At 36.7% G+C, this 27792-nt stretch overlaps 1 protein-coding gene across 1 annotated transcript; it reads right to left on the reverse strand.

The window, feature by feature from the left end:
- Positions 1-1370: 1370 nt before the first annotated feature.
- Positions 1371-27792, reverse strand: LOC131163720 (eukaryotic initiation factor 4A-9-like). The gene is made up of 5 exons (XM_058120423.1): positions 27631-27792; positions 13449-13518; positions 13202-13308; positions 12646-13076; positions 1371-2308 (listed from the first exon to the last, which is right to left on the reverse strand). Exons 2-5 carry the CDS (start codon positions 13514-13516, stop codon positions 1673-1675), a joined length of 1242 nt encoding a protein of 413 aa, XP_057976406.1. The 5' UTR covers positions 13517-13518; positions 27631-27792; the 3' UTR covers positions 1371-1672.

Consider the following 27792-nt stretch of genomic DNA (forward strand, 5'->3'; position numbering starts at 1 on the left):
TGAAGCCAACCCCACAACTCCAAAGGGAGATAAATTTCAGGAATCTAGGGGCAAAAACGAACCCGGGAGGGTTTGAACACCTAACCTCGTGAGAGGCATTCCTGCAGCCCGCACTACCACCTGAACCACACCCTAAGATAATTCTCCTCATGTTTTGTCAGACATTATCACTAGGCATAGGTCATATTTTTTTAATTGCGTCGTTAATGTTTGACAGATGCAAACATGGAATCTATTAGCCTAACTGCCAATGTGATTTCAACTAGGCCACAATGTAGCATGAAAAACTTATATAATTTACTATTGAACAACAATATAATGTATTATTCATTATATTTTAATAGTAGTTTTTTCAACAATAAAATAATTACTTTCTATAGTATTAATGTGTTCATTGGTTTTCGTATTTTTTTTTCATACATTAAATTTTATCATATTTATTATTATTATTATTATTATTATTGTGTATTTTATTAAAAAGATAACAATATATATTGTTGTATTATATTTTTATGATTTAAGATAAGATAATAATATATAATAAGTCAACAATTTCACCACTATAATAACATTATATTTTTTTTATAATACAATGATATTCGACTAGACTTTCGTATATTAGAATATTAATAATAGTACAATTTAGATATTATTTTTCAATATAAAATATATAAATCTAATGCATGTATATATAATATCGTAATAGTATAATATAGATATGATTTTGAAAGCTTCTTTTGATTCCAGCTAAAAATCAAAATTTGAATCCAAACTAAGATGCCAGAATCAACCACAAAAAGACTGGAAAGAGTATTTAACTCCTAGATGGCCAAAGCGAACAATCAAACCAATCCCATGTATGATAAATTGCGTCATGAAGCCCCCCGGACATAAGCTCGAGTGGCCAGGATGAGTCTGCGGGACATAAGCTCGAGTGGTTAGGATGAGTCTGCAGCGGGCCACTTGACGGTATAAACCCAGATTCGAACCTTGCCAGCTGAATGCATATTCGCGTGTGAAAGTAGTCTGAAGGAGGGGAGTGGCACCCAATGATCTCGGGGCACCCGACATAACCAACAAAAAAATAGTCTCATGAATTTAAATTTATGCAAATTTTAAAATATATATAATCTTATATATAAATTTTATTCAAATCTATATAAATGTAAACTGAAGGATCGAAATTCATATTCTCAAATGAAGAACAAATGTTCACATCCAATATTTAGTCAAAAAATTCACAATATCATAACAAATGTAAAAAATATTTTCCATGTCTTCAAAAAAGAAATTATTTAATCAGAAAAGCAAAAATATCGCACAAATAGCTATATTATACTTGAAAAATTAAAACCACACTTGCAAGCAAATGGATAACATAAACGTTCATTGCAAAAGCCTTCATTTGACTGGATGAGTTTCATTACAGCGAATATATGCATCTATAGCTACTACAAAATTTGCAGCCGGGGGCTTCCTTAGCACAAGATGTTTCACCGCAAGTTCCATCTTAAAGACGAAATACAGAACTAAGAGTTGCAGCTAGCAATTAACAATTAATATTCATAATGCCAAAATTGATAACACAAACTACTCATGGCACCTACAAACTCTGAACAAACTAAAACACTCTTTGAACATTCCAAACAAAAGGAAGATGAGGCACATCGCATTATATGAGATCTGCAACATTTGCAGGCAGCTCCTCAATCACCACATTATAGAACTTCTGAATGTCAAACAGCATTCGATCATCATCGCGCGTCACAAAATTGATCGCAACACCTTTCCTTCCAAATCTTCCACTTCGCCCAATCCGATGGAGGTAATTCTCTGGTTGAGTCGGCAAATCATAGTTAATAACAAGAGAAACCTGCTGGACGTCTATACCACGGGCTAAGAGGTCAGTGGTGATGAGCACACGAGAGGATCCAGAACGAAATTCACGCATAATGATATCTCTCGTGTTCTGGTCCATGTCTCCATGAGTGGCCGATACTGTGTGGTCACGACTACGCATTTGGTCCGTAAGCCAGTCAACCTTGCGTCTGGTATTCACAAAAATTACACTCTGAGTAATTGCCAAGGTTTCATATAGGTCACACAGCGTGTCAAGTTTCCACTCTTCCTTGTCAACATTAACATGAAATTGCTTGATACCCTCAAGCGTGAGTTCATCACGCTTCACAAGAATCCTTACAGGCTTGTTCATAAATTTCCTTGTAATCTCCAGGGCCTCTGGTGGCATCGTAGCAGAAAAGACACCTGTCTGAACCCTTGTGGGAAGTAGCTGAAAAATATCATAGATCTGGAGGCAATTATAAATTATTAGCAGTTTGTAGTCATACACCCAAGAGGCATCATATCAACCTGCCAAATGCAAAAACACATGATGCTTGGAATGCAATGAATATTCAAATGAAGATTGTAAACTACATAATTAACCACTTATAGGATGCATTAACGTGAGAAAAAAGCCAAAGACCCACTTAATTCAGACTGAATCACTCTGCTAATATCAATTCCACCTTATTTAAAAACAATTTTTTACTTCGAATATAATCAATCAAAATCTTCACTAGTGATACCCCTCACAGAAGCAAAATAAGCAAGTGCTTAAACATAGTAGTTTCCATGCATTAACGCACACATCAAAGTAGCATACCTGTAATGATAGCAACAGGCTTAAAGCAATTCATCGCAACACAAAAAATCAAAAACATAGACCATTCAGAGCACTCTTTATGATATAAAAATAATGAAACAAGACATTCAATGATAAGGAATATATTAAAACACAGACTGCAACACCAGCCCTTGTATAGAGAGAAGCTACAAACCACTTTGCACATTTTGCGCCAAGATAGCACAAGGCCTCAAAACAAACTCCTATCCCCCAAGGAAAACAGAGAAAAGCAAAATAAAATGAAGAACTCTAATTTCTGCACATACCTAAAAACAACAACTCCCAAAGAGTAGCAGACAAACTTTCCAAACATGAGATGTCCATCATGCCTCCTTATTTTGTGATTGATATTCTATACAAGCTCGAGCTTTAGCACTTTTTACATGCATGAGGCATTGAGGCATCTCACCACACTCTATGGCCTTTCCTTTCTTCCCATATATGAGGCATCTCACCACTCTCCAAGGCCTTTTCTTTCTTCCCATATATGAGGTATCTCACCAAATACCTTTCTTTGCCTCTCTCCCCAATCCCTCTCTTTGAGCAACTGCAGTAGCTGCCAGTAGCTTCAACAGCTGACAGCCTGGCAGCAGGTTTTGTTCTGAGCTTTGTCAGAATAATTGGATTTTCTGTTGATGCTAGATACTGCTACACTTTGTCTAGATTCAAAATAGAAAGATTTTGTAATTATGCCAATGCAATAGTGGGGAAGTATTCATTGCTTGTATCCTAACGCAGGCACAGCATGATAACACGCAAAATATTAAAAAATAAAGACACAGCACAACAAGAGCTTTGCATGAGGACTAAAACTTATAGTTTTACGCATAACCCAAATAAGAAATTCACAATAAAACGATAAAATCCACGTCTATGACACCATTAGAAGGCCATAAATCATCCACCGCAATTAAATGCCATTCCTACCAAAGCAAAACAAGGAAAAAAAAATAAAGAAAATAAAGGAAAGCTCTTTGGTTCTCACATGTTAGACTGATACAAGAGTATATTTTCAATCCATATAGGAAAGGTATCATTATTAAAACATAAGACATTTCAACTTTTATAATATCTTGCCCCCAAAATTTTATTTATTTCTTTTACTAATGCTCCATTGCATCCTTTAACTGTTGGACACTTTAGATGGGCTATGTCTGGTACATGTTTAGAAATTTAAAATAAAATTAAGAAAACTCGCAGTGTTTGACACCAACCCCTAGTGAGTGGTTGGTTGGTGTTATGAATTGCCAATGCTTGTAAAAATTAATTGATATATGAAGGCTTTCATAATACGAAAAATGTCTTGCCAACTAATTTTTAAGAAGATAATAAAACATACAATGTTTTGGGAATGAATATTTGATTGGAAAAGAGAGAAGCTTTTGTTTGTTATTGACGGGATTATTTGGGTGCTTATGAGTTAGAATCTTCTAAGGCATTACTTCTGAACTTATCTGAGCCTCTCTAGAAGACCTCAAAGGAAGGAATTGTAGCCACTGTAGTTGACCCTTAAAGATAGATCCATGGTCCATGGACTTGCCCATCTAAGTTTCTCTACAAGAGGAGGAGGGGGGGGGGGGGGGGGGGGTTGGTTCCTGTGATGACCGTCCCCCCCCCCCCCCTTTTTTTTTCTGATCTATTTTGCCACTGAACCAGGGGGGAAAAAAATTCTTTAAGACAGCCACGACCTCCACTATGACAAATAAATAACTGAACACCATAACACAACAAACAAACAAACCTCATCAAACCACAGCCATCAACTACACTATCATCATGTCACCAATCCCTACTCTCAATCGGGTTGCTGCCAGACCAACAGTGCCACCACCCCAACCATCTTCATTAGAGAATAACTACGACTGCAACAACATAAAACCACCACAGCCATCACAGCTGCCGCTCTAGCATGCCTTCCCATCGCTCTAACCGGCCTTCCCACAGCTGCAAGCTGGCAAGACTTGTCATACAAATTAATAACCAATTCATATTTCCAAAATGCAAAAAACTGCCTACAGGAAGCCCAAATATGAAAAGTGAGAATGAGTGGGTTCATTCCCATTGGAAATGTGAAATATGGCAATATTTCAATCTCTTGGAAGGTATCATGGGTTGTAAGTAGGATGCGTTTCCTTTGGATTACCTCGGCCTCTCTGTTGGTGCAAAGTTCAAGGAAAAAGGGATTTGGGAACCTATTGTTGAAGACATGAAAAAGAATTGGCACGTTGGAAGTATAAGTACATCTCTAAGGGTGGTAGACTCACTTTCATCAAAAGCACCCTCTCCAAAATCCCAGTTTACCTCATGTCCCTAAGTCCCTTTACCCTTTTTCTATGGCCAAAAGATTGGAAGACATCCAAACGAGATTTCTTTTGGAATATGGAGGTCTTTAAGTTCCACTTGGACAAAATGTTGTCCTGCAAACAATCCCAAGTGGTGGTTTAGGTCTCAAGTATCTCTCTCTTCAACAAGGCGCTTTTGAGAAAGTGATTGTGGAGATTCATGAATGAGGAGCTACTCCGGATAAAAATCATTGTTAGAAGGTATAGCCTCAATCACATCGAGTAGATTGTCAATTAGCCCAAGCACTGTGTGTTTGGAAATCAATTGGGAATGGATGAGATGTTTCTTCTCTCTCCTCTACTTTCATGTTGGAAATGGGAACAATACCTTCTCTTGGCATGACTGCTAAGGTGGCTCATCTCCTCTGAGCTCCCAATTTCCTGCAATTTTAAATTCACCTATAACAAAGATGCTTTGGTTGATATTTATGTGGACCATTCCATCAATGGGATAGCCTGAAACATCCCCTTTTTGTCAGAAATGCTCATGACTGGGAGCTTGAATCTTTGCTTATTTTTAAGCTTGTCTTCAGAGAAATGTCCTGAATAGGACCAATCCAGATGTGTGATAAGACCCTAGGGTTTTACCGTGGATAAATTGAGAAAATTTCAAGGGGGGAAATAATAACTTCAAGGGGATCTGCCTCCAAATTAGCCAAAGGCTATGAATAATGTTATTGCTTGGATGGAAAAGCCCCGTAGGGTAACATACATATAAGTTAGGGAAACTTACTCCTATTGGGAATGTATTATATCCCAATCCAAGTCCTTAATGGACTCAATCCCAATTGATTTGGGAATCTTATCACATTAAATAAAAAACCTAACATTAAATAATCCTAACATTAAATAGAATTTCATTGGGAATCATAATAGATTAATTAGAAATCCCAAATGATTTGGGAATCCTATCTTTAAACAGAAAATCCCAATTGATTTGGGAATCCTAACATTCTCACCTCCTTCAAATCAGCCTTGTTCTCAAGGCTGAGCAACAATAAACTCTGGGAATCTCTCCTCCAAGGACTGGAAAATTTCCCAATTTGCATCTTCAGATAGTGACACCAGTGAACTAAAACTTCTATGGTGTCTCGACTTCTACATTTGACCACCCGATAATCCAAAATTGCTTGTGGCTGCACATGAACCTCACTCGTAGGTGCAACATCAAGCAAGTGGTGCTACACAATAACTTGCTCCCCTAACTGCTTTTTGAGGCGAGAGACATGAAAAACTGGGTGTACCTTAGAACCTATTGGTAAGTCAAGACGATAAGCAACAAGGCTTATACGTTTTACGATCTAATAAGGCCCACGGAATCAAGGAGACAACATCATTGAAGAATGAACAGTCACAGATATCTATCTACAGGGCTGCAGCCTGAGAAATACCCAATCCACCACTGAAAATTTTCTTTCACTATGTTATCATCTCCTTGTTTCCATATGAGCTTGAGCTGCAACAAGATTTTCCTTGAGGAGCTAAAGCACTTTGTATCATGTAACTCCTTGTCAACTTGATCAACTCTGAATGATCCAACTGAATACCTAGCAAGAACAACAGGAGCTTGACCATAAACAGTCTCGAATGAAGTCAACTTGATGGAGGAATGATAATTGGTATTATATTACCATTCCGCCCATGGGAGCCATCACACCCAATCCTTCAATTTGTCACTAGCAAAGCAACGAAGATAAGTCTTCAAGCACCTATTAACAACTTCAGTTTGCCCATCTGATTGTGGGTAATATGCAGTGCTCATATTCAATTGTGTTCCTTGCAAATGGAAAAGCTCCTTCCAAAAGTTGCTGGTAAAGACTTTGTCACAATCACTGACACTAGACTGAGGAGTTCCATGCAATTTGAAAAAATTCTCAACAAAGTATGAGCAACACTTGTAGCAGAATAAGGGTGAGTTAAGGCACAAAAATGAGATATTTTGTGTGAAGGTCCACAACAACAAAAATAGTAGAGTTACCATGAGAAGATGGTAGTCCCTCAATGAAATCCATGGAGACATTAATCCAAGATTCTTCTGGAATAGGAAGAGGTTGTAAAAAGCCTAGACTCGCCACAATTTCCCTTTTCTGCCATTGACAAACATCACATTCTGCCACAAACTTTTTGATTTCACCCTTCATTCCCTTCAAGTAAAATTCCTAAGAAATGCGCTTGTAGGTTCTAAGAAACTAGAGTGACATGCAGCCAGTGATACATGTAATACTTTCAGTATGGTTTGCTTGTAGGCTGAATTAGGCACTGATAAAATCCTCCTTTAAAACAATAAGTTTAAAGAGTCCCAAAGGTAAGGAGGAACTGAAACTGGCTCTTTTTGTAGCTTTTGGGCAATAACTTTCACATCCAGATTTTGCCACGATTTCGTCCTAATTTGTTCAAGAGTGGTACATGCAGGTACAGAAATAGCTATACAGTTAAACTTGTTCAAGAAGTCATGAATGCATCTACCACCACATTCTTGTTCTCTTTCTTGTAAATAATCTCATAATCATAGCCCAACAACTTAGTGAACCACCTCTGTCGCTCCATAGAAGAGATTTGTTGCTCCAAAAAATACTTTTAGACTCTCGTGATCAGCTCGAATTTGGAAATCTCAATCAGTTAAATATGTTTTCCACTTTGTAAGTGCATGCACTAGGGCTAGCATCTCTGTCATAAACAGACATGCCGATGTGGGATGAAGAAAGAGCCTTACTAGTAAAAGAAATGGGGCATCTGTCTTGCATAAAAACTGCACCAATGCCAACTCTTGATGCATCACACTCAGTGATGAACACCTTGTTGAAATCTGGCAGGGCAAGAACTGGTGTGGTGGATATTGCATGCTTAAGCTTGACAAAGGCTTGTTCAACTTCCTCGCCCATTTGAATGAATTCTTTTTTAGTAGAGTGATCAATGGAGCACTAATCTTTCCGTAATCCTTGACAAACTTGTGGTATAAACCAATTAACCCCAAAAATCCTCACAACATTTTGATTGTTTGTGGAATAGTCCAATCTTCCATCACTTGTATTTTAGAAGGGTCTAAAACACCACCTTGGAAAACAATATGCCCAAGGTATTCCACATGTGATCGAGCAAAACTGCATTTAGATTTCTTGAAAAACAAATGATGCTCACGAAGAGTGGTGAGGACAATTCACAAATGACCTAAATGATCTTCAAAAGATGAGCTATATATCAAGATATTATCAAAAAAAATATGTACATAGGTAAGGTAAAAAAATGTCATTAATGAGACTTTGGAAGGTCGAAGGCGCAATGGTTAACCTAAAAGGCATAACCAAGAACTCGTAATGGCCATCGTGCATTCTAAATGTAGTCTTTTGAATATCATCCTTGTGTACCCAAATCTGGTGATAGCCTTATCTCAAGTCGAGTTTGGTGAATTACTAGGCACCTCCCAACTCATCTAACAATTCATCCACAACAGGGATAGGATATTTATCCTTCATAGCGTTCTTGTTCAGTGCTCGATAATCAACACACATCCACGAAGAGCCATCCTTCTTCTTCAACCAAAAAGATAGGAGAATAATGACACTTCGTTGACTTATGCCCACATCTAACATTTCTTTCCCCATCTTTTCTATTTATGCTTTATGAATAAGGATAGTGATAAGGACGGGCATTAGTAGGGACACCACCTAGCAATAGAGGAATATGGTGATCATGTGTTCTCAAAGGTGGCAATCCCTGAGGCTCTGCAAATAGGTTAGAAAATTCTAAAATAAGAGAGTCTAGCCCTTCATCCTCACCAAATTGATGTTGTAACTCTGGTGCTCGAAGTTGTACCAAGCAACCATGTCGCTCCTTTTCAAGGAGCTTCTCCATACGATGGCTTGAAATTGCAGTAACATTACCACAACATTTTCCTTTAAGAGTCACTCTCTGGCCATTCACGGCAAACTTCATAACCAATTTAGAGAAATTCCAAGCTATAACACCTAAATTCCTTAACTATAAGATACTCGAAACCACTTCATGGTGTCTTCTAGTAGCAGCAAAAACAAATCAACTTACAAGCCATGGTTTTTCATAGTAGAGTTTAACCTTCACGCACTTGCTCTGACATGTCAAGGTCCTTCCATCTGCAACCTTCACATCGAACTTTTCATATCGCTCCACAGGATAGGCTAACTATTTAGCAATTTTAGTGTCCATGAAATAATTAACGCTACCCATATCAATTAAGATAGCAATAGGTTGGTGTTATAAGAAGCTACTAATTTTCATGGTTTGAGGATTAGCATAACCAATTAAAGCATGAACTATAGATGTGATAGATTCATCATTATCATCAAACCCCATACATTCTCGATCAGAATAAGGGTGGTCATCCTCAAACCTCTTATGGCTCCTCCACCGGTTCAGTCGTCAACAGTCTTTCCTTCTTACAAAGGTGCCCTCTATGCCACTTTTCATGTATTACAATGCCAGCACAAACCTTTTGTCATTCTCTCTTTAAGTTTCTCCTGAGTCAATCGTTTAGCAAGAGAATTGCGAGGAGCAGGTGATGTGATAGTGCTACTGACATTTTGCTTGTTGATAGTCATGTTGCAGCGATGTCGTTCTTCTCCCAACTTCTCTTCTTCTAACCATGCAAAGGGAATTGCAGCAGTCATAGTTCATGGCCAACGTACTTTGACCTCACATCGAATGTCAGGTAGGAAACCTTTTATAAAAGTACCAACGAGTTGGCTTTCATTCCAATTCTTAGTCCTATTTGTTAGCTGCTCAAATCGTGTCAAGTATTCCAAGACAATGCTAGTTTGGCATATTTTAGCAAGCTCTCCATTGATATTTTCATATTCAGTGAGCCCAAATCGGACAAGTAATCTAGAAACAAATTCTTCCTATGAAGGCATTCTATAACGAGCTTCAAACCAGGCATAACATTGAATAGCATCGCCATCCAGACTAATAGAAGCAATCTTAACTTTCAATGTTTCTAGACTATGGGGAAAGCAAAAGTATTTTTCAGCCCTAGAAACCCAATCGATAGGGTCATCACTGTCCCACTAAGAAAATTCCACCTTCAAACAATAAGGACCACAATCACACTCTCCTTGGTAACCTCCTTCACGCACAAACTGCTGCTCCCTATGATTAGCTGATGTAGAGGCATCACCTTCTATCTCTTAGTGGAAAGATGTAATGAGTAGTTTAGAGAGCAATGCCTAGACCTCTTCAAATTTAGACTTAAACATATTGCTGAGTTCAGCCTTTAGCCTAGCTTCCATTTGGGAATCTGCTAAATTTTCGAGGCCATTGCATATGAGTGAAGATCAAGAATTCCAAGATTTTGCTTTTGTTGGCAGATTAACGGCATCCACAAGAATGCTAACTCTAATACCAAACGATAAGGCCTTAGGGTTCAATCACGGAAGGGAAAATAGTAAGATAAAATGGGGTTTGATCACTTCAAGGGGATTTGCCTCCAAATTAACCAAAGGCTATAGATTATGTTAATGCTTGGATGGAAAATCCCCGTAGGGTTACATATATATAGGGTAGGAAAACTTACTCCTATTAGGAATGTAAAATATCCCAATCCAAGTCCTTAATTGACTTGATCCCAATTGATTTGGGAATCCTAAAACATTAAATAAAAATCCCAACATTAAATAATCCTAACATTAAATAGAATTCATTGGGAAGCATAATAGATTAATTAGAAATCCCAATTGATTTGGGAATCCTAACAATGTGCCCATATGGAAGCTCAATAAAAATGAACACTTCACAGCCAGCTCCTTCTACAAACAGCTTGACAGTTGCTCTGAGGCCACTTGATTTCCATTGGAAAGCCATCCGTAAAACTCTTGCACCAACCAAAGTAACTTTTTTTTTTGCTTGAGAGGCAACTTCAGGATGATTCTCATTGTCAACAATCTGCAGAGAAGGGGTTTCACTTTGAATAACAGACGCTTCCTTTGCAGGGATGATGCTGAAACTGTTGACCACCTTCTGCTCCACCACCCCTGGAACATAATTTTTTTGAAACTGGCCACTGCTCTTTTGAAATAGCACTGGATTACTGCTGAATCTGTGGGAAAGGAAATCTAGGCTTGGAAGGGTAATCCGTGAATTGAGAATTCTTCTGGATTTCATGGAGAGAAAGAGATGCTAGATTTCATGAAAGAGCTTCTACTTCTCCTACAATCCTCACATAGATGGCTTTCTACTCTTTCTCGCTTGTTTAATGAGCACTGCGTGCTCAAGACTAATTTAATTTTTCTCTCTTGGACAAATTGTCACACTGTTGATTGACCTCTTTCTTTCTCAAACTTCCTTTGTTCGTAAATGGACAGCAGCCCCCTGGTGCCCATCTAATGAGTTCTCATTTTGCTGATCGAAAAATTTATATGCCATAATACTGTGTGATCTATGAAAATTTTTATTTTTGTACAGGTAGTTATCTAATACTTCATGCATAAACAAGCAATAAAATTACTTAGGGTGGCTTCATTTCTGTTTTCTATCTACATTTTTCTAAAGTGAAGAAACAAAATATGAAAACGCATTTGTTTACATCGTCAGTGTTATTTTCTTTTGTTTGCTTTTTGTTGTTTTCAAAAAAATTGAAAACCAGATTTTTATGATCATTTGTTTAGGCAACCTGTTGCCAAAATACTTTAATATTCAAAATTAAGTTTTGTGAATTAAATCGTTCATTTCATTTTTTTTAATTTAAATTGAAATAAAGTGATCATATAAATTTAAAAAATTTAATTAAAATAATATATCCATTAAAAAATTAAAATTAAAAAAAGTCCATTTAAAAAATATTTTTATTATTTTCAATTGTCACTCAATAAAGTTTCAAGGGTGTAATTGCTACTCACAAGTTATCCGAGTAGCAACCCTTCTTGAACAAGCATTCAAGAACATTCAAGAAATGACAACTGATAATAGCATTTCAGATAACAGAAAAATACATCTGACTAGTAAAAAGGCTGATATACACAGGAAGTCACTAAACAGTTCTAGCACAGGCCAACCAATCACCACCAATTCCATTTCAATTCACATGCCACTAAATCAGTTCAGCAGCACACTAGCAGCCAAAAATTATCATCTGAAACAGAATATTTCGGCATTTCCTCATCTAAAACTTGATGGGGTCTGGTTATGGCAGGAAACTGTGGCCACTCAAGTTGTTCAACAAAAATTGAATTGCTGACCTCTGCACATTCTCTACCAAAGGAACAACCTGTGTTAGAAAAACTTTCAGAGCCAGCAACTAATTTAACAACAGAATCCAGAAAATTTTAGGGGCTTTGGCTCTGGTTTTCCCTCAACTCATGCAAAAACTAAGGTGTTTAATAATGGGGGAAAAAATAATTACCCAGCCACATGAACTACATAAAAGCATTCGATACAAAAAAAATATAAGCAAGCAAACAAATATGTTGCTTATAAAAATCAGTAACCAGTAGCATGAGTAAGAAATATATCTTTACAGATATTTTAGTAATTCTCCAATCATAGTACCATAAATATCATATCTAATTATTTTAAAAAGGTACCAAATCATTCTAAAAGTGGAGAGCACATAAAACTGTAAAGACATCAATAAAGAGGGGAAGAGTGGACCTGATCCTTAAAACCTCGCGAAAGCATTTCATCAGCCTCATCCAGAACAAACATCCTGATATGATTCGCATGAAGAGACTGTCTGCGCAGCATATCAAAGACACGACCAGGAGTGCCAACAACAACATGGACCCCAGCAGCAAGGATCCGTTGATCCTCACGAACACTGGTCCCACCAACACAAGCATGAACTTTAACACCCAAATAATCCCCGAGAGCCCGCATGACCTTCTCAATTTGTTGTGCAAGCTCTCTAGTAGGAGCAAGAACCAACACTTGGCATTCCACTAAATCATAATCCAACTGCTGCAAGATTCCAGAGCAGAAAGTTGCAGTTTTACCAGTACCAGATTGTGCTTGCTGAATTACATCAAGACCCTTGCAGAAGGGTACAATTCCTCGTTGTTGTATGGCAGATGGTTTTTCAAAACCTTAACAAAATAAATTTGAAACTTTGCACTAAGAGAAATACTTCATAAAAAGTTCAATAACCAACAGAGATTTGCCATAAGACAGAAATTCTTCATAAAAAGTTCAATAATCAACAGAAGATTACCGTAAGCATAGATGCCTCTCAAAAGGTTCTCCTTCAAACCCATTTTATCAAAACTCTCATAAACTTCATCGTATGTTGAAAAGAAATCTTGTCCCTCCTCTAAAAGCCTATACTCACAAATGATGGACTCAATAAATAATAATAACACAAATACTGAGAAAATGTAACACCACTTTATTAAAATCGTCATTTTTTATGTTACATAAAATGTAATGTCAAATAAATGCACAGCAAATGAAGACCTTACAATTCATTCATTTTGCTGTCATATTGCCGAGCATCAAATTGTGATCCCTCAGGAGCTACTCCAGCCATGGCTACGACAAACCAGAAGGAAAAATTCAGGGGAAAATATATATAATTAGGAGAATACAAACTTTAAACAAGAAAACATGAATCAACAAATATTTAGAGATGCAAAAGCACTGAAGCGTCTTTATTCCTTGAAGATAAAATAAATGGCCTGAGAAACAATTAACTTCAACCGAAAATGAATTTCAAACAAAAAGAATTCCAATTCCTAAATAAGTACAAAATATTGTGTAAAGATAAATCTTTCAAAGCCTGGACATTATATCTTTCAAAGCGTGGACATTATATATTTTCGGTAGACTTTATGCTTGAAATATCCACAAGGTAAAAGAAAATAAATAATTTCTAGGGAGGAATGAAAAAGAACCCAGTCCAAGTTGTTCAGGAAGATGGAATAGAACAGTCGAGGGGATATGTCGTTGCAAAAAACATTACTTTCAAACAACAAGAAGCAAGTCACCAAACTTTTCAAGTTTTTCTGGTTTTTTAACATTGTATGGAAAAAGTTGCAAAATGCCTATATGATGTTTTATTTTGCTATTTTGATTCCAAATTCAAGAATACAGCCAATACAATTGGCGGGCCTATACATTTCTTTTATTACTATTTTGCATCCCCTCTGTTCCTAGGATATAGTCCAATACTTATAGGGCCAAATCGTAATTTGAGGAAAGCCCTCAATTTTTTCCTCATGCATTACTTTGGCGTAGAAAGTATATTTTCATTCTGCATGCTATTTTTAATTCAATAGAAAAAGAAATATATTATTAAAAGAAGGTAGCATGTACAGGTAGGTTTCCTCCTAAACAAAACAAATTAGCTGATATATTAAAAGAACTAGAATAGATACAAAATGACAAGGCAAACAAAGCCATCCAATCACATCGAAAATCAAAAAACCAAGAACATAATAAAAGACCACAGAAAACCAGAGAGAATGCCAAGATGCAAAGAACCAATCCTGCCCCAAATCAAATTAATACGCAAAGAGCGATAATGAAAAATGTGAGCATTCCTATCCAACTAGCAGCTAAAATTGCACAGAACACCATCTATGGGTAACTAGGCAATAATATACTAAAAGATTTAAAAATTAAGGATTTTTATTTATTTAATAAATCTAAACTTTAGGAATTTTAGTTAATTTACGGTTATTTTGGATATTTTAGTCATTTTCATATTTAATTACTTTGGGGTAACTTTATTTTTTTTAATTGTTTAGGCTTTATTCATAATTTTTTTTTTATAATTTTATCTTTAGTGCTCCTTTGTGGCGCAAGAAATATAGGGTAGTGACTTATTGAATTGAAACGCTCTCACCTTAGTCTCTCCCTCCCCTCCCTTGCATCTAAATCTCTTTCTTGTCAAGCATCTTCTTCTTTCTTCATTGCTTTCTCTATCTACTCTCTTTCTCCTCCCTTTATTCTCTCCTCTCCCTATTTGTCTCTATAAACTATCTATTTCTCAATCTCCTCTTCTTCCTTGCGGTCTACATCACTAGGGCATCAGAGCAAACCCCGGTTCTCCACCATCCACACTGCAATCAACTTTGTCCTAGCCATTCAGTTGCTGCTTTCATAAACCAGCAACAGTTCCACATGCAGAGTCCCCTCGATCCAAAAACCTAACTGCTTATTCCCTTCAGAAAATCCCCCAAAAACAAAACCTAACCTTCTTCCTTCAGCAAATCATCTAATTCTGCAAAAACACTATTGCTGCTGCTGGGAGGGGAAGGGAGGAACCAGAGTAGGAAAAGAGAGAAAAAAAAAATATCCTCAGCCAATTTCTAAAATTAAGAGAAGGTTCCAAGAGGAAAAAATGAAAAGACAGAAAAATAGCTGCTTAGAGGTTTAACGACAGAGAGAGTTCCTTTGGCATATTGTTGCAGAAACAACTTCTTAGTTGAATTTTTCTCCGCTGCCACAACCAGCACCAAAGCCTTTGAATCCACCATTGTCCAACAAGCAAGACATCACCGAACACCCTTTGCATCACCATAGTCTTGTTCTGGCAAAGACAAAGCAGAGGAACCCAGCTGCTGCCCCTTCGTTGATTTGCCTTCAAATGGCTGGAACATTCAAGGACTTGAGTCTTGTTCATCTTTCACCATATCAACCTTCATATCTGCCTCCAGAAAACCTCCCATCCTCGCAGCCCTTCAACAACCGTCAACTGAGGTCTTCTTTCAGATCCCTAAGCCCTTCTTCAATAACAAGTCTGTTTGTGGGAGAGAGATGGTTTGTGAGAGATTCCTCTGCAATTTCTCCACCCATTTTATTTGCGATAACCAACAAAGTTATTTTGATAAGAGCAGAGATACTGACTGCATCATTGAGAGATTGATATTGTTTTTGATAAAGAAATTTATTAGAGAGAAAAGAAGAAAAATATTGTTAGATTACCACTTCACCTAAAAGGTTAAGCTGTTAGGTTGTGGGCCAACAATGTATATCAAGCTTTAACACTCCCCTACACGTGCAGCACAAAAGCATGTGGAGAGATACACACACGATATATAGCACCCATTACATGAAATATAATAATTTTTAAACATCATATAATAAATGCACGCAACAAGACTAGTACCCAGGACCTCCTGGTAACCAACTCTGATACAATGTTAGGTTACCACTTTACCTAAAAGATTAAGCTGTTTGGTTATGGAACAAAAATTTACATCAAGTTTTAACAAATACAAATGAGAAAAAAGAACAAACCGGAACACCAAAAAACAAAGATAATAAAGCAGTTCTACTCAAGCCAAGCAACCCAAACCTGCTGCAGAACTGCCAGAGGAAAATGCCAAGAGAAACCATTTACCAATACCCAGAGCGACACAAAAAACACCACTCTATTCCAAAGCAAATTAAGAGTATCGAAGCTCTTCCGGATTCTGGCATTTCTCTCCATCCAAATGTGCCAGACGATAACCCAAATTGAACACTGCCATGAAGCCTCTCTCCTCACCTTTCCAAACCCCTTAAAAAACAAGGTACAAAACGCCACCAAGGAGGAAAGTTTCTTTTTTTAATATAATAAAAGAAGAATTCATTAATAGAATAAGAATATACATCTAGGAGAATAAGACATCTCCTTAACAAAATCCAGATAATCCAGAAAAAACACAAAAGGAACAACCCAGACTAAAAAGCAAAAGAGAGAAGGGAAAAAAAACCATCAGGAACTAATACTCCAATAAATAACGCCAATTGCACTGAATATCAGGAAAGTTCACCCCCTTAAAATTCCCTTGTCCCACACACCAAAGAGAAGCCAACTAATGTGTCTTTTCCCAAACCAGCACCCGAGCCGACTTCTCCCCTAGAAAAAAGTGTGCCACTACACTCCATCCACAACCCCCCCCCCCCTAAAAAAAAAAAAGAAAACACACACACACACACACACTTCCAAAGCACTGACCTTTCCACTACCAAAAAATCCGCCACTGTCTTCGAACTCACTCAACAATTGCCTAAAATACCAAATAGCTTATTCCAAACACTCCAAGCATAATCACAATGAATGAACAAATATGATGATGATTCTGAACAATTAAAGCAGAGAATACATATGTCTGGAGAATAAGAATATACATCTAGGAGAAGAGACATCCCCTTAACAAAGTCCGGAAAAATCCAGAAAAAACACAAAAGGAACGACCCAGACCAAAGAGCAAAAGAGAGAAGGGAAGAAAAAACCATCAGGAACTAATACTCCAATAATTAACGCCAATTGCACTGAATATCGGGAAAGTTCACCCCCTTAAAATTCCCTTGTCCCACACACCAAAGAGAAGCCAAATAATGTATCTTTTCCCAAACCAGCACCCGAGCCGACTTCTCCCCTAGAAAAAAGTGTGCATTACACTCCATCCACACCCCCCCTCCCCAAAAAAATGCTGGGAAAAAAGAAAAAAACAAAGCACCACACACACACACACATTTCCAAAGCACTGGCCTTTCCTTTTTTCCTGCCAAATCCAGCAAAAGCCACTACCAAAAAATCCGCCACTGTCTTAAAACTCACTCAACACTTGCCTAAAATACCAAATAGCTTATTCCAAACACTCCATTTGTAATCACAATGAATGAACAAATGCGATGATGATTCTGAACAATTAAAGCAGAGAATACATATGTCTGGAGATATAGCCTTCCCAGGTCTCCTAACCTGCAGCAAGTTATTGGTATTAATTCTATCAAGCACAACCAAACAGATAAAAGACTTAATTTTAAAGGGGACTGGCCTTCCAAATGGAACTATAGAACAGAAAAGAAAATTATGACCTATTCAAAAAATCAAAAAAATATTTGCACAAATAAACCCCTGAAAGATCCACAGACCAAGGCCGCTATCCTCTTCTAAATAAAAAACGACAATTGTTCAACAAGACTAGCAAAGAGGATAGCTCTCCCATCTCCCTATCATTTAACGATCTGCAGAAGTGAAAATTCAAAGAAGGCAAAGGACCACCTGAATCAACAACAAAAGAAGAAATAAACTCATCCTGCCCTGAGCTTAAGTGAAAAGGGTGTGGAAAAGAGGTGGACAAAGCTACACTCCCCAACCAAGGATCTTTCCAAAACCAGATATTACTACCTCTAATAGCCAACTCTCTCCATAAATCATGGTTTTAAATAAAGGCCGCGACCGTTACGTAACGCCGTTACGTAAAGGTTTTTTGGGTTACCGATACCGTTACACACCGCGAAATCGGTGGGAAGAAAAATCACGGCCGTAGCGGCCGTTACGGACCGCGACCATTACGTAAAGGTCGCTACAGCCGTTACGTAACTGCTACAGGACTGTTACACCAAAAAAATATTTTATTTTTTACTTTTTCTTCTCACTTTTTCTCTCTCTTTCATATATCCTTCTCAATATACCAAGTGGCAAGAGGGGGAAAAAATTATAATGAGGATGACAATGATACAAAATTTACTTTTTCTTTAAATACTCACAATAGATGCATTAATTAACAATTTCAAAATACTAACTTGTTAGGAATTTTTTTTTTTAATAATATTAGTAATGTGATATTTATATTCTTTATTTTTCAACTTCAACCTTTTTTCTTTTCTAGCTATTTTATATTTATATTCTTCGTATGTCTTATGTGTCTAATAGATTAATGGAGTGTATAATGTATTTTATTTTATTAATTCATTTAGCACACATAAGAATTTATCACAGATAAGAACAATGAGAAGTATAAATACGCACACACACGTAATTTTCTATCAATGATGGTTTAAAACAAATGTAAACTTGTTGCCCTTACCAAATAACTTAGTTACTCGAACTAAAGGGTCCAAAATACACTAAAACCCTTTCTAAGAATGGCCAAAAGCTTAAAACATGCAAGTACGCTAATATGCACAAGGTTGTGCGTGCTTCAAAAAAATTCACGGCCGTTAAACCCGCTTCCCGTTATGTAACATCCGCTACTCCTGCTTCCCGTTACACCTGTTACCGTTACGTTACGCTACCCGCTACCGCGATTTAAAACCATGCCATAAATACTGAACAATTTACTCCAAAGGGTCCAAGAGAAATAGCAATGCAAGAACAAATGTGAAAAGGTCTTTGCACTCTTAAAACAGGGAACAATGAGGTTATAAAAACTTGTTAGATCTGTGTTTCTGAAGCAAGAAACCGGTATTAATTTTTTCCATGATTGTTGTCGACAGGAAGGCCTTATAACCATAGAAAGGGCTTTGGCTTTCTGAATGAAAGAGTGAGGACCAAAAGGAGTAGCATCAGGGGCATGAATCAAATGAGCAAGTTTGACAATTGATAAGAGACAAGGATATGACAATATGTAAAAGCCAAAGAATTCACCCCTAACAAATGATCATCCCAGAAATGTATTATCTTTCCTAACCATTGACAGATTCATACCATCCATGAGAAATCAAGCTCAGCCATTATATATTGACTTCACTCGCAGTATTCTGAATCTGAAGCAATATCTTCACTACTTTTGAGAGATATTGGACTCATCAAGGAAAAATTGGAATTTTATGCAAGATTTTCAAGATTGCCGAGGAGAAGCTGTGTGATCACGATAACTAAATTGAAGATTTGTTGAAGACAACTCCAGTTTCTTTTTCTGATCCTGCTGGCATCCATTCCAGATAACATGCAATATTTTGAAGTTTTCCTGCTAGAAATCGACCGTTTGCAGCACAAGGGAGGATTTCTAAGAAATTGCAGAAAAGGCAGAAGTAGAGCTGAATGCAAACTTGACGCACTTTTTGAGATTACATAAACCTCACCATGTGCTTGTACTCCTTAAGGAATTCATTTAATGTTTCTTCTATAATTTGTAAGCTCGTGAATTTGCAGTGGGACCATACTCTGTATGTTCCCTGCTCTTGCTTCCATAAAAAATTAAAAATAAAAAAAAAATCATCATCTTGCTCCTCAGCCACTTTCAAGTCATATCTCAATTTTGTTTATTTTTTCTCCTCTTCTACTGCATATCCATTCATTCGAACAGGACCAAAAAAAAGTCACTTTGACACATCTAGTTATCAAGTTGTTAGCAATTCTTAACATGTTAATGAACCCTAGGTACCCATGGGTTTTGATGGCTCTGCAGACCTTCACTATTTCTTAGATTGGTTAGCTGACTTAGAGATCTATTCTGACTGGGACTGATTTTCTGACAACCAGTGCATCCAGTTTGCTAAATCTAGACTCACTGGGTTGGAAAAAATAACATTGACAAGAGACTGAAGAGACATAGGGTATTTTTGAACGCCATGTGCAACCACATGGCATGAAATAAAATACTCTTTGGAAGAAAAATGTCCCTTCTTACTGGAGACGATAAATAGACCAAATGTATAATGCTAAACATAAAGTGATCCAGAAGAGAGAGCTATAATCTAGTGCAAGATACTTAGGAGAGGACCAAGCCTAGAAGCATCCCACAATTTTGAGTCCTAATGTGAATTATTGCATAATTGAATATCACAATTATGTTAGTGATTTGCATATTGTTAGGGCACAATTTCCAAACTATTTGATGGACATGAGTTGTGTGTCTCCCTTTCAGCAAGTTAGCCATAGAGCTCCTTCCAGGGCAAGACTCTAGGCCTGTCCTAGATTATGCTGGACATAATTGAGGTTATCTCTAGGCGAGAGACAAATCTCAAGATGTCGGTAGATTAGATGCCAAAGACTTCCAATGAAATTTGAGATGAGTTTCCAGCCATAGAGACTGAAAATGCTTGTTAATAAATCAATTCCCAAACAAAAATTTCTCACTTATGATCCACAAGATGAAGCACGATTGTTTATTCTAGACTCTATTAAAGATTCCTAAATTGTTCAATTTCCAAACTTCACCTCCAACAAACGTAGATTTGATTGATTTATTTCAATAATCTTTTTTCTTTCTATCCCAAGCAGTGGTAGGAGCCCAGGGCTCTGACCACGTGGATGCTGCTACGCTTCCTTACCGAAGCCCTTCCTCGGAAAGTAACCCCGAGGTAAATCAGTCCAATTCTTGTCTTGGAATCATTTTTTCTTGAGCCGTATGAGGAGAAAACTTCCTATACGCTTCTAGGGGGGTATTGCTCATCTATCCCAATAAGCCATCTATCAAATTGTTGCAATTGATGTTTGATCCCAAAGAGGGAAAACCTCTGAAATTATTTCTATATTGGACCTTTCTTTGCTTCGAACCATTAGGTTTAGACATTACTTCAGTGATCCTTAATCCTTTCAAAATGGCAGCAACATACTTTTTTGTGATTTCTTTTGATCAAAAAATCATCTCAATTGGAGGATCCCCCATATGGATAATATATTCCTCTATTAAAGATTCCTAACCAATTGATTCGATTATTCAAGATATCCTCAAGATGATTTCTCCTACATCCATTGAACACATCTTCAGTTCTTCACCACTAGTTTCTTTCCCCTCAACATATTCCTCTACAAATCTGATGAAAAATTTCCAGTAACTCTTGTTTGCCATTAGATTTGGATATTAAATTAATTTTTTATTTGGAGGACTTGTTACTTTATCGAAGGGCAATGTGGAATTATATGCTTACTAATAGCTTCATAGATTCATCAGCCAGTGCTTCTCAAATTCAAGCTTTTTTCCGCTCTTGTCATCAGTGTTGTCATACGCAAACCATGGCATGGATCATTTGATGCTTTCCTGTGATGAGTTGTTAGTCTCAGGAACCATTTGCTACTTTCATATGGTATTGAGAATGTTATACAGCTCAAGCCACTTCCTCATCTTAATATTTGGTTGAAGATGTTCAATAATGTCGAGTTGTTGCTACTGCACAATTTCAAAACTCAAAGTCAAGTTTTCTCTAACTGGGGTAGGTTGATGGAATACTGCCTATGGGTAATTCTAGGTGATCATATGCTAAAAGTTTTAGAAATTAGAGATTTTTCTTTGTTTAAGAAACCCAATGCTATAAGAATCTTAGTTAATTTTAGGGTTGCATAGGATACTTTAGTTATTTTGATATTTAATTGCTCTGGGTCATTTATATTTTTTTATTGTTGTGTTATTTTGTACTCTTTGCTGCCTAAAACTATAGGCTTTTGATGTAAGGGATTATTGAATTTGAATGATTAATTGAATTGATTCTCATCTTAAATCTCTCTCTCCTCTTATTGTGTATCTTCTTTCTTCTTTCTTTCTATTTTCTTCTTTTCTTCTTCCCCTTATTTGCTTTTTCTTTCTATAATTCTCTCTTCTGTTTATTTTTCTCCTCTCATTATTTCCTAAGAAATGTGACTATTTCTCCATCTTTTCTCTTCCTCCTTTGCTTTCCCTACATCACCACTATAACCTTCTCACATTTTTATGCCTCCCAAAACCACTAAAAGTAATCAACTAGAAAGCCTCCAAGGACAACGGCATGCACAGTATTTGCCAAACCAACCAAAAGAACTTATTCCACAAACTCCAAGCCCCGAGCACCGAAAAAACATTGAAGAATGAAACTCATCACTAGCATAACACGTGTCATGAGATGACCATCCACACAAAAGCCTTAAACTTAAAGATCATCTTAAATTTCCACAAATGATTTGTAAGAGGAAAAGGACTAAAACAGCGAATCAAACGAGAATAAAAAGATTTTACTAGAAAACATTCCAAACACAACCGAAGTCCCTAACGCTCCCTCCATGAAAAAGCTGAAAGGAATCCAGCAAAGTAAGAAGCATATAAACCTCCCCAAATGGTGCAAAAAGAAAAGGAAAAGCACCATAAAAAAGTATGCTATCCATTAAAGATTCTCCCAAAAAGGAATTTTCACTTTTCTTGACATTGACCTCATCTGGAGAGCAAGAAACTCCCTAATCTTTAAAATTTCACGAGTCAACAAAGAAAAAATAGTGTAAAAAGCCACAATGCAAGTGAAAAAAATATAGATGCTCTGGAATTTCTAGATTCGCAATGTACTGCTGAATGCTAAGTTCTGTGTATTTGTATTCTATTTATTTTGTCACATACCATATTATCCCATTTTGGTACTAACAATAGTTCTCTTCTTCAGTCCACCAATAAAAAAAAATTACAGCATCTTTAATTTGGAATTTCTAATCACAGTGTTCTGAATGCTAGACCCCTTGCTTTACTATTATACTTTCTTTTCCCCGGAAAAACTTTTGAAAATATGGGCAATTTTATGCCTAAGCAGAGCATTTCACATCTCTCGTATAACTACCAACCCATCTAAGCAGGACCAAATCTGATAGGCACATTTTTTTATTTTTGGCAGGGTGCTACAAGTAGCAGATGCCTCATAAGAACTTGACCTACCCGCTCAGGTCTCATGTTGAAACACAAGAAGAATCCTAGGCGTGTCAAGGATAGTGCCTGTCTACAAGGATGGATACCTCAACAAATCAATCAGGGGAAGTGAACATAACAACACCAATTCTGGTGAATCTAGTGCCAATACAGAGAGAAAAATTTAAGCAAATGGTCCCATGCAAGGATGGATTAAATTTGAACAGCCAACAAGGTTAGGAATAATTGTCCATGTCTTAGTGATAAATCAAAAACACCCCAAGCAGGTCAGCTACTCTATCATAACTAGGAAACTCTTGGATGATATCTTGGGAAATATGGGCAAGATAGAGCTCAGAACCTAAATGCGTGCATCTCCATGCAAGTGCAGTGCACAAGTTCTAGGTAGGGTGATATGGGCAAGAACAAACAATTTGACCCACTCACATCATACCAATAGCACAACAAGGCACTCGTTGAAAGTTGGATATCATAAGGCTATTACCCACACCTCTCTTGATATAAATACCTGTAGACAAGGGTTGACAAAAGGAAACTCAAAATAGAGACATATGATGCAAGTCTAGTGTACTTCCTTGAGAAAGGAGTGGCTGCTCAACAGACCTTTGACCACACCACACAATATAAATTCAACACTGGGGCCAACCCTCACTCTCCCATCATTATAGGGGTAGTGGGGGCTCGAGACAAAGACCAAGGGAACTTCCATTACAATTGTATTTTTCTTTATGCTACTAGCTATTTTGTTGATTCTTCTCCACACAGGAACCAAATACAAATCTCATTAACCAAACAACTTAATAAGTGTGCCAAATAATCTTTCCATGGACTGCTTCTCTTGCCCTTTTAGCTCTCAAAATGCCTACTGTACCAATATATTTGGCTAACCATGAAGCTCTTGTTGAGGCAACAACAACACGATCTCTCATCTTGGCAAAATTCCTTCACTCAGGATGCATTTGATTCACATGACACAATACAACAGATAGAACAGTTGTCCCACCACGTGTTTGGTCATCATTGAACAAGAATAGGATGCCAGTTGTCATATTTTTTATTATGAATTTTTCTTGGTTGATGACATTACTGTACAAAACAATGTTCAAAAGACTAAAATACCCTCAATGAGAAATTTAAAATTTATGGAGATGCATGGTTTTTTCTATACCTGGATCAAGAGGAATTCAAGAGCTTTCAAGTCTCGCAAAGATTCCCCTCATTTGTTATGGGGTAGAGTTTTGTTTGTTTAGGTTTTTTGAGGGACGTCACTGCCTGACCTTGCAAGGCAGCTCTTTCGTAACTGATTATAGCTATTCTCTTTTTTTTTCTAGGACACTTGCCTCCTAGCAATGTACTTTGTTTTTCTGTTAAAATATTTTTTTCCCTTTTCCAAAAAAAAAAAAATACTAATATTCTCATGTGAATGAGGTTCAATCATTTAAAAATAAAAATTTGTGTGAAAATAAGAGTTTATCCATAATTTAAACAAAAATGCATAACTGAAATAAGTAATGGATAATTTCTTCACAAAACACCATCAACTTATATTTGACTTGTTAAAGAAAATGCAGATTGTTTTGTTGCTTTGCATTTCACATGTTACAGTCATTCATACATATAGCATGCATAAGAACCAAAAGTAGGCAACATAATGAAGCATGAACCAATAAAAGCATCAAATTCTTTGAATAAATTGGCAATGTGCCCAAACTAATGTGCCAATTCAAGAATTTTGATGCTTTTATTGTGACCTTTTTAATAGCATATGTGGGATTCTAACCCACAACCTTTGTGCCATTGCACGATGCACAAACCCAATGTTTTAAAATGCGAAGGTGTAAGGTGAGGCATTTTAACCCTTAAGAGGCGAGGCATAAGCCTTTTAAAAATTTTATTTTTAGATAAAAATATATAAATAAATTGCATGAATTTTTAAAAAATGATGAAGAAATTAAGAAATCAAAAATATAATGTAAAAGAAGAAATCAAATATAATTTGAAAACTACTTGTTGGCCATTCAAAAAATTTCTAACTTGGCTTCATCATGTAAACCATGACAAGAGATAGCTAGAACATTATAAATTTAAATTATTTTCAAGATCTAAGATAAATTCTCAATTATGAGTTTTAGAAATCAACACATATTATAATACTCCTTCTACATAAACATGGAGTTAAAATTTTCTAACCAAATCTAACTTTGAGAATTGCACATCCAAAATGTGTAAGCCTCAACCAGAAAGGCGTGAAAGGCATGCCTTTTGTACAAATGCATAAGCCTCAACATGTAATGCTTTAGCCTTTTTACGCATACCCTGCCTTAAGGCGAGCCTCAATTGATCCTTTTAAAACATTGCAGTCAAACCATTTGAGCTAACAGCTAAACAGGCTAACATATGTGTTTCTTGATGAATTTCTTAAAATCGTGGACTTCTTTTTTCACAAATTTACAAGATGAAAAGCAAAAAATCCATCCAAAATCTTCATTTTTTAAGGAGATAAAAATAAGCATACAGTAGCAAATGCAAATAAGGATGGACAACCCACAGCCTCAAATTGCTCTATCATGGAGAATAAAAAAGTTCTGAGAGAAGAGAAACATAATAAATGGCATTTCAATAAAAAAAAAAGTGAACCGATCCATAAATGGATAAGAAATCAGATATGAACATCGACATAACAATAAAAGCATTTCAATTAAAATGAACTAGATATGAACCAACATGAATTAACAATAAGAATGACAAGAGTGATTTTCAGTAAATATCCTTAGTGGGAGAGGACAGCTGTCATGAAAAGAGACTGACTGGTAAGTATCTGCTGGTGAATGATGATTTTGAGGGGTGGTGTGACTAAGGTCCAGGAAGGCATGGATGATATTCAAGGTAAAGGTGATGATTCAGGGGATAAACTTACAGTTAAGGGAAGGATATTCGAAAAAAGGATTGATGTAATAAGGTTTATGTTCATTGGATGGTGGTGCAAGAAGGTAAGGAAATGAAAAAAAAAAAAAAAAAGAATGAAAGCAAGGAAATTCTGAAGAGATAATGAAAAAAATTTCAGCCTTTCAGTTTATGTTCATTGGATGGTGGTGCAAGAAGGTATGGAAATGAAAAAGCAATGAAGGAAAGCAAGAAAATTCTGAAGATATAATGGAAAAAATTTTCAGAAGAAAGGCTGAAAGAAGTTTGTTTATTGAGAAGGAAGATACAGATGAGAGGGTTAGCAGCAGTAAGGAGTAGAAAAAATAAAGTAACGTTTCACATCATGATAGCAAAGCCAGTGGGTCAGATTGATCATAATCGCAGTTTGCTTTTGGATGAGTTCCAGAATAATATGGCTATGCTTCTGAATCTTCTTATTCACTTGAGAATATATCATGTGTGCTCCCGTCTCCACTAGAAGGTTGAGAGGGTGCTTCATTGTTAGTGGATGATAGAATGGGTAAAGAGCAGCAGTATATGGGATTTCACCACTCCTACGGATAAGATGGCTTGTGGCTGCCTAATCCTGGAGGTAATGAAGCTTGCTTGGATGAGGGTAAAGAGCAAGAATTAGCAAATTTGCACAGTTTGGTGAGTGACGATTAAAGAGGATTAAAGAGGGATTTTCTTATCTAGTTTTTCAATTAGGTTCTTTGTTTTGTTTTTGTTGTTTTCCATTTTTTTTCCTTGATCCTTTCTCTTTTCCTTTCTTAGTACATTTCTTTTATTATCGATAAATATATTATCAGTATATACATACAAATATGTATATTCAAATAACAGAGAGACATGAAAGAACATTACGTCAAAGATGTATAGTCAACAGTGATTTTCATTGAAAAAAAAATAAAAATAAAAATCACAAAGAAAAGTTTGAAAATTAAACAGAAAGTGTTTCTTTAGGAATTTGCAAAATAATTCCAAAAATCTGCACAACATAATACTGCATATAATCTGAACCTCACCGGGAATAAATTCTTTGAATTGTCAAAAAACTTGATTATACTCAAAACCACCTAACCCAGTAGAATCGTCAAAAAGAAACAAAAACAAGCATTTAACTAAACCTACATCGAAAATGGCAGAAGAGGAATCCTTCAAAATAAGCTTCATCAAAGAAACTTTAAAAAACCCTAACCACACAGTAGAATCGTTATAAAAAGGGGAAAACACCGGGGGGAGGGGGGGCAAACCCTAATTCGTCGTCATCTGATTCAAGAAATTTCAAATATGATTCGACTGCTCCACCAGAAAAACGAAAGTGATTCGTAGACCAATGGAACAAACCATAAACCAGTTGAAAGGAATATAGTGATCGAGTTCGAAAGCTCACCGCCGTGATTCGACTAAGTTAGCAGATCGCTCAAGGAAGATCGTGCGCGGCTGGCCTGCTCGTTTGGGCAGGCAAGGGCTCGTTTGCCGAGAGTTGTGAGATGACCAAAATGCTTCGTAGTATGCTTCGTTGTTGTACTTCAAAGCTACGAGGGGCATTTCT

The sequence above is a fragment of the Malania oleifera genome, chromosome 9 (genome assembly GCF_029873635.1).
Source record: "Malania oleifera isolate guangnan ecotype guangnan chromosome 9, ASM2987363v1, whole genome shotgun sequence".
Classification (NCBI taxonomy): Eukaryota; Viridiplantae; Streptophyta; class Magnoliopsida; order Santalales; family Ximeniaceae; genus Malania; species Malania oleifera.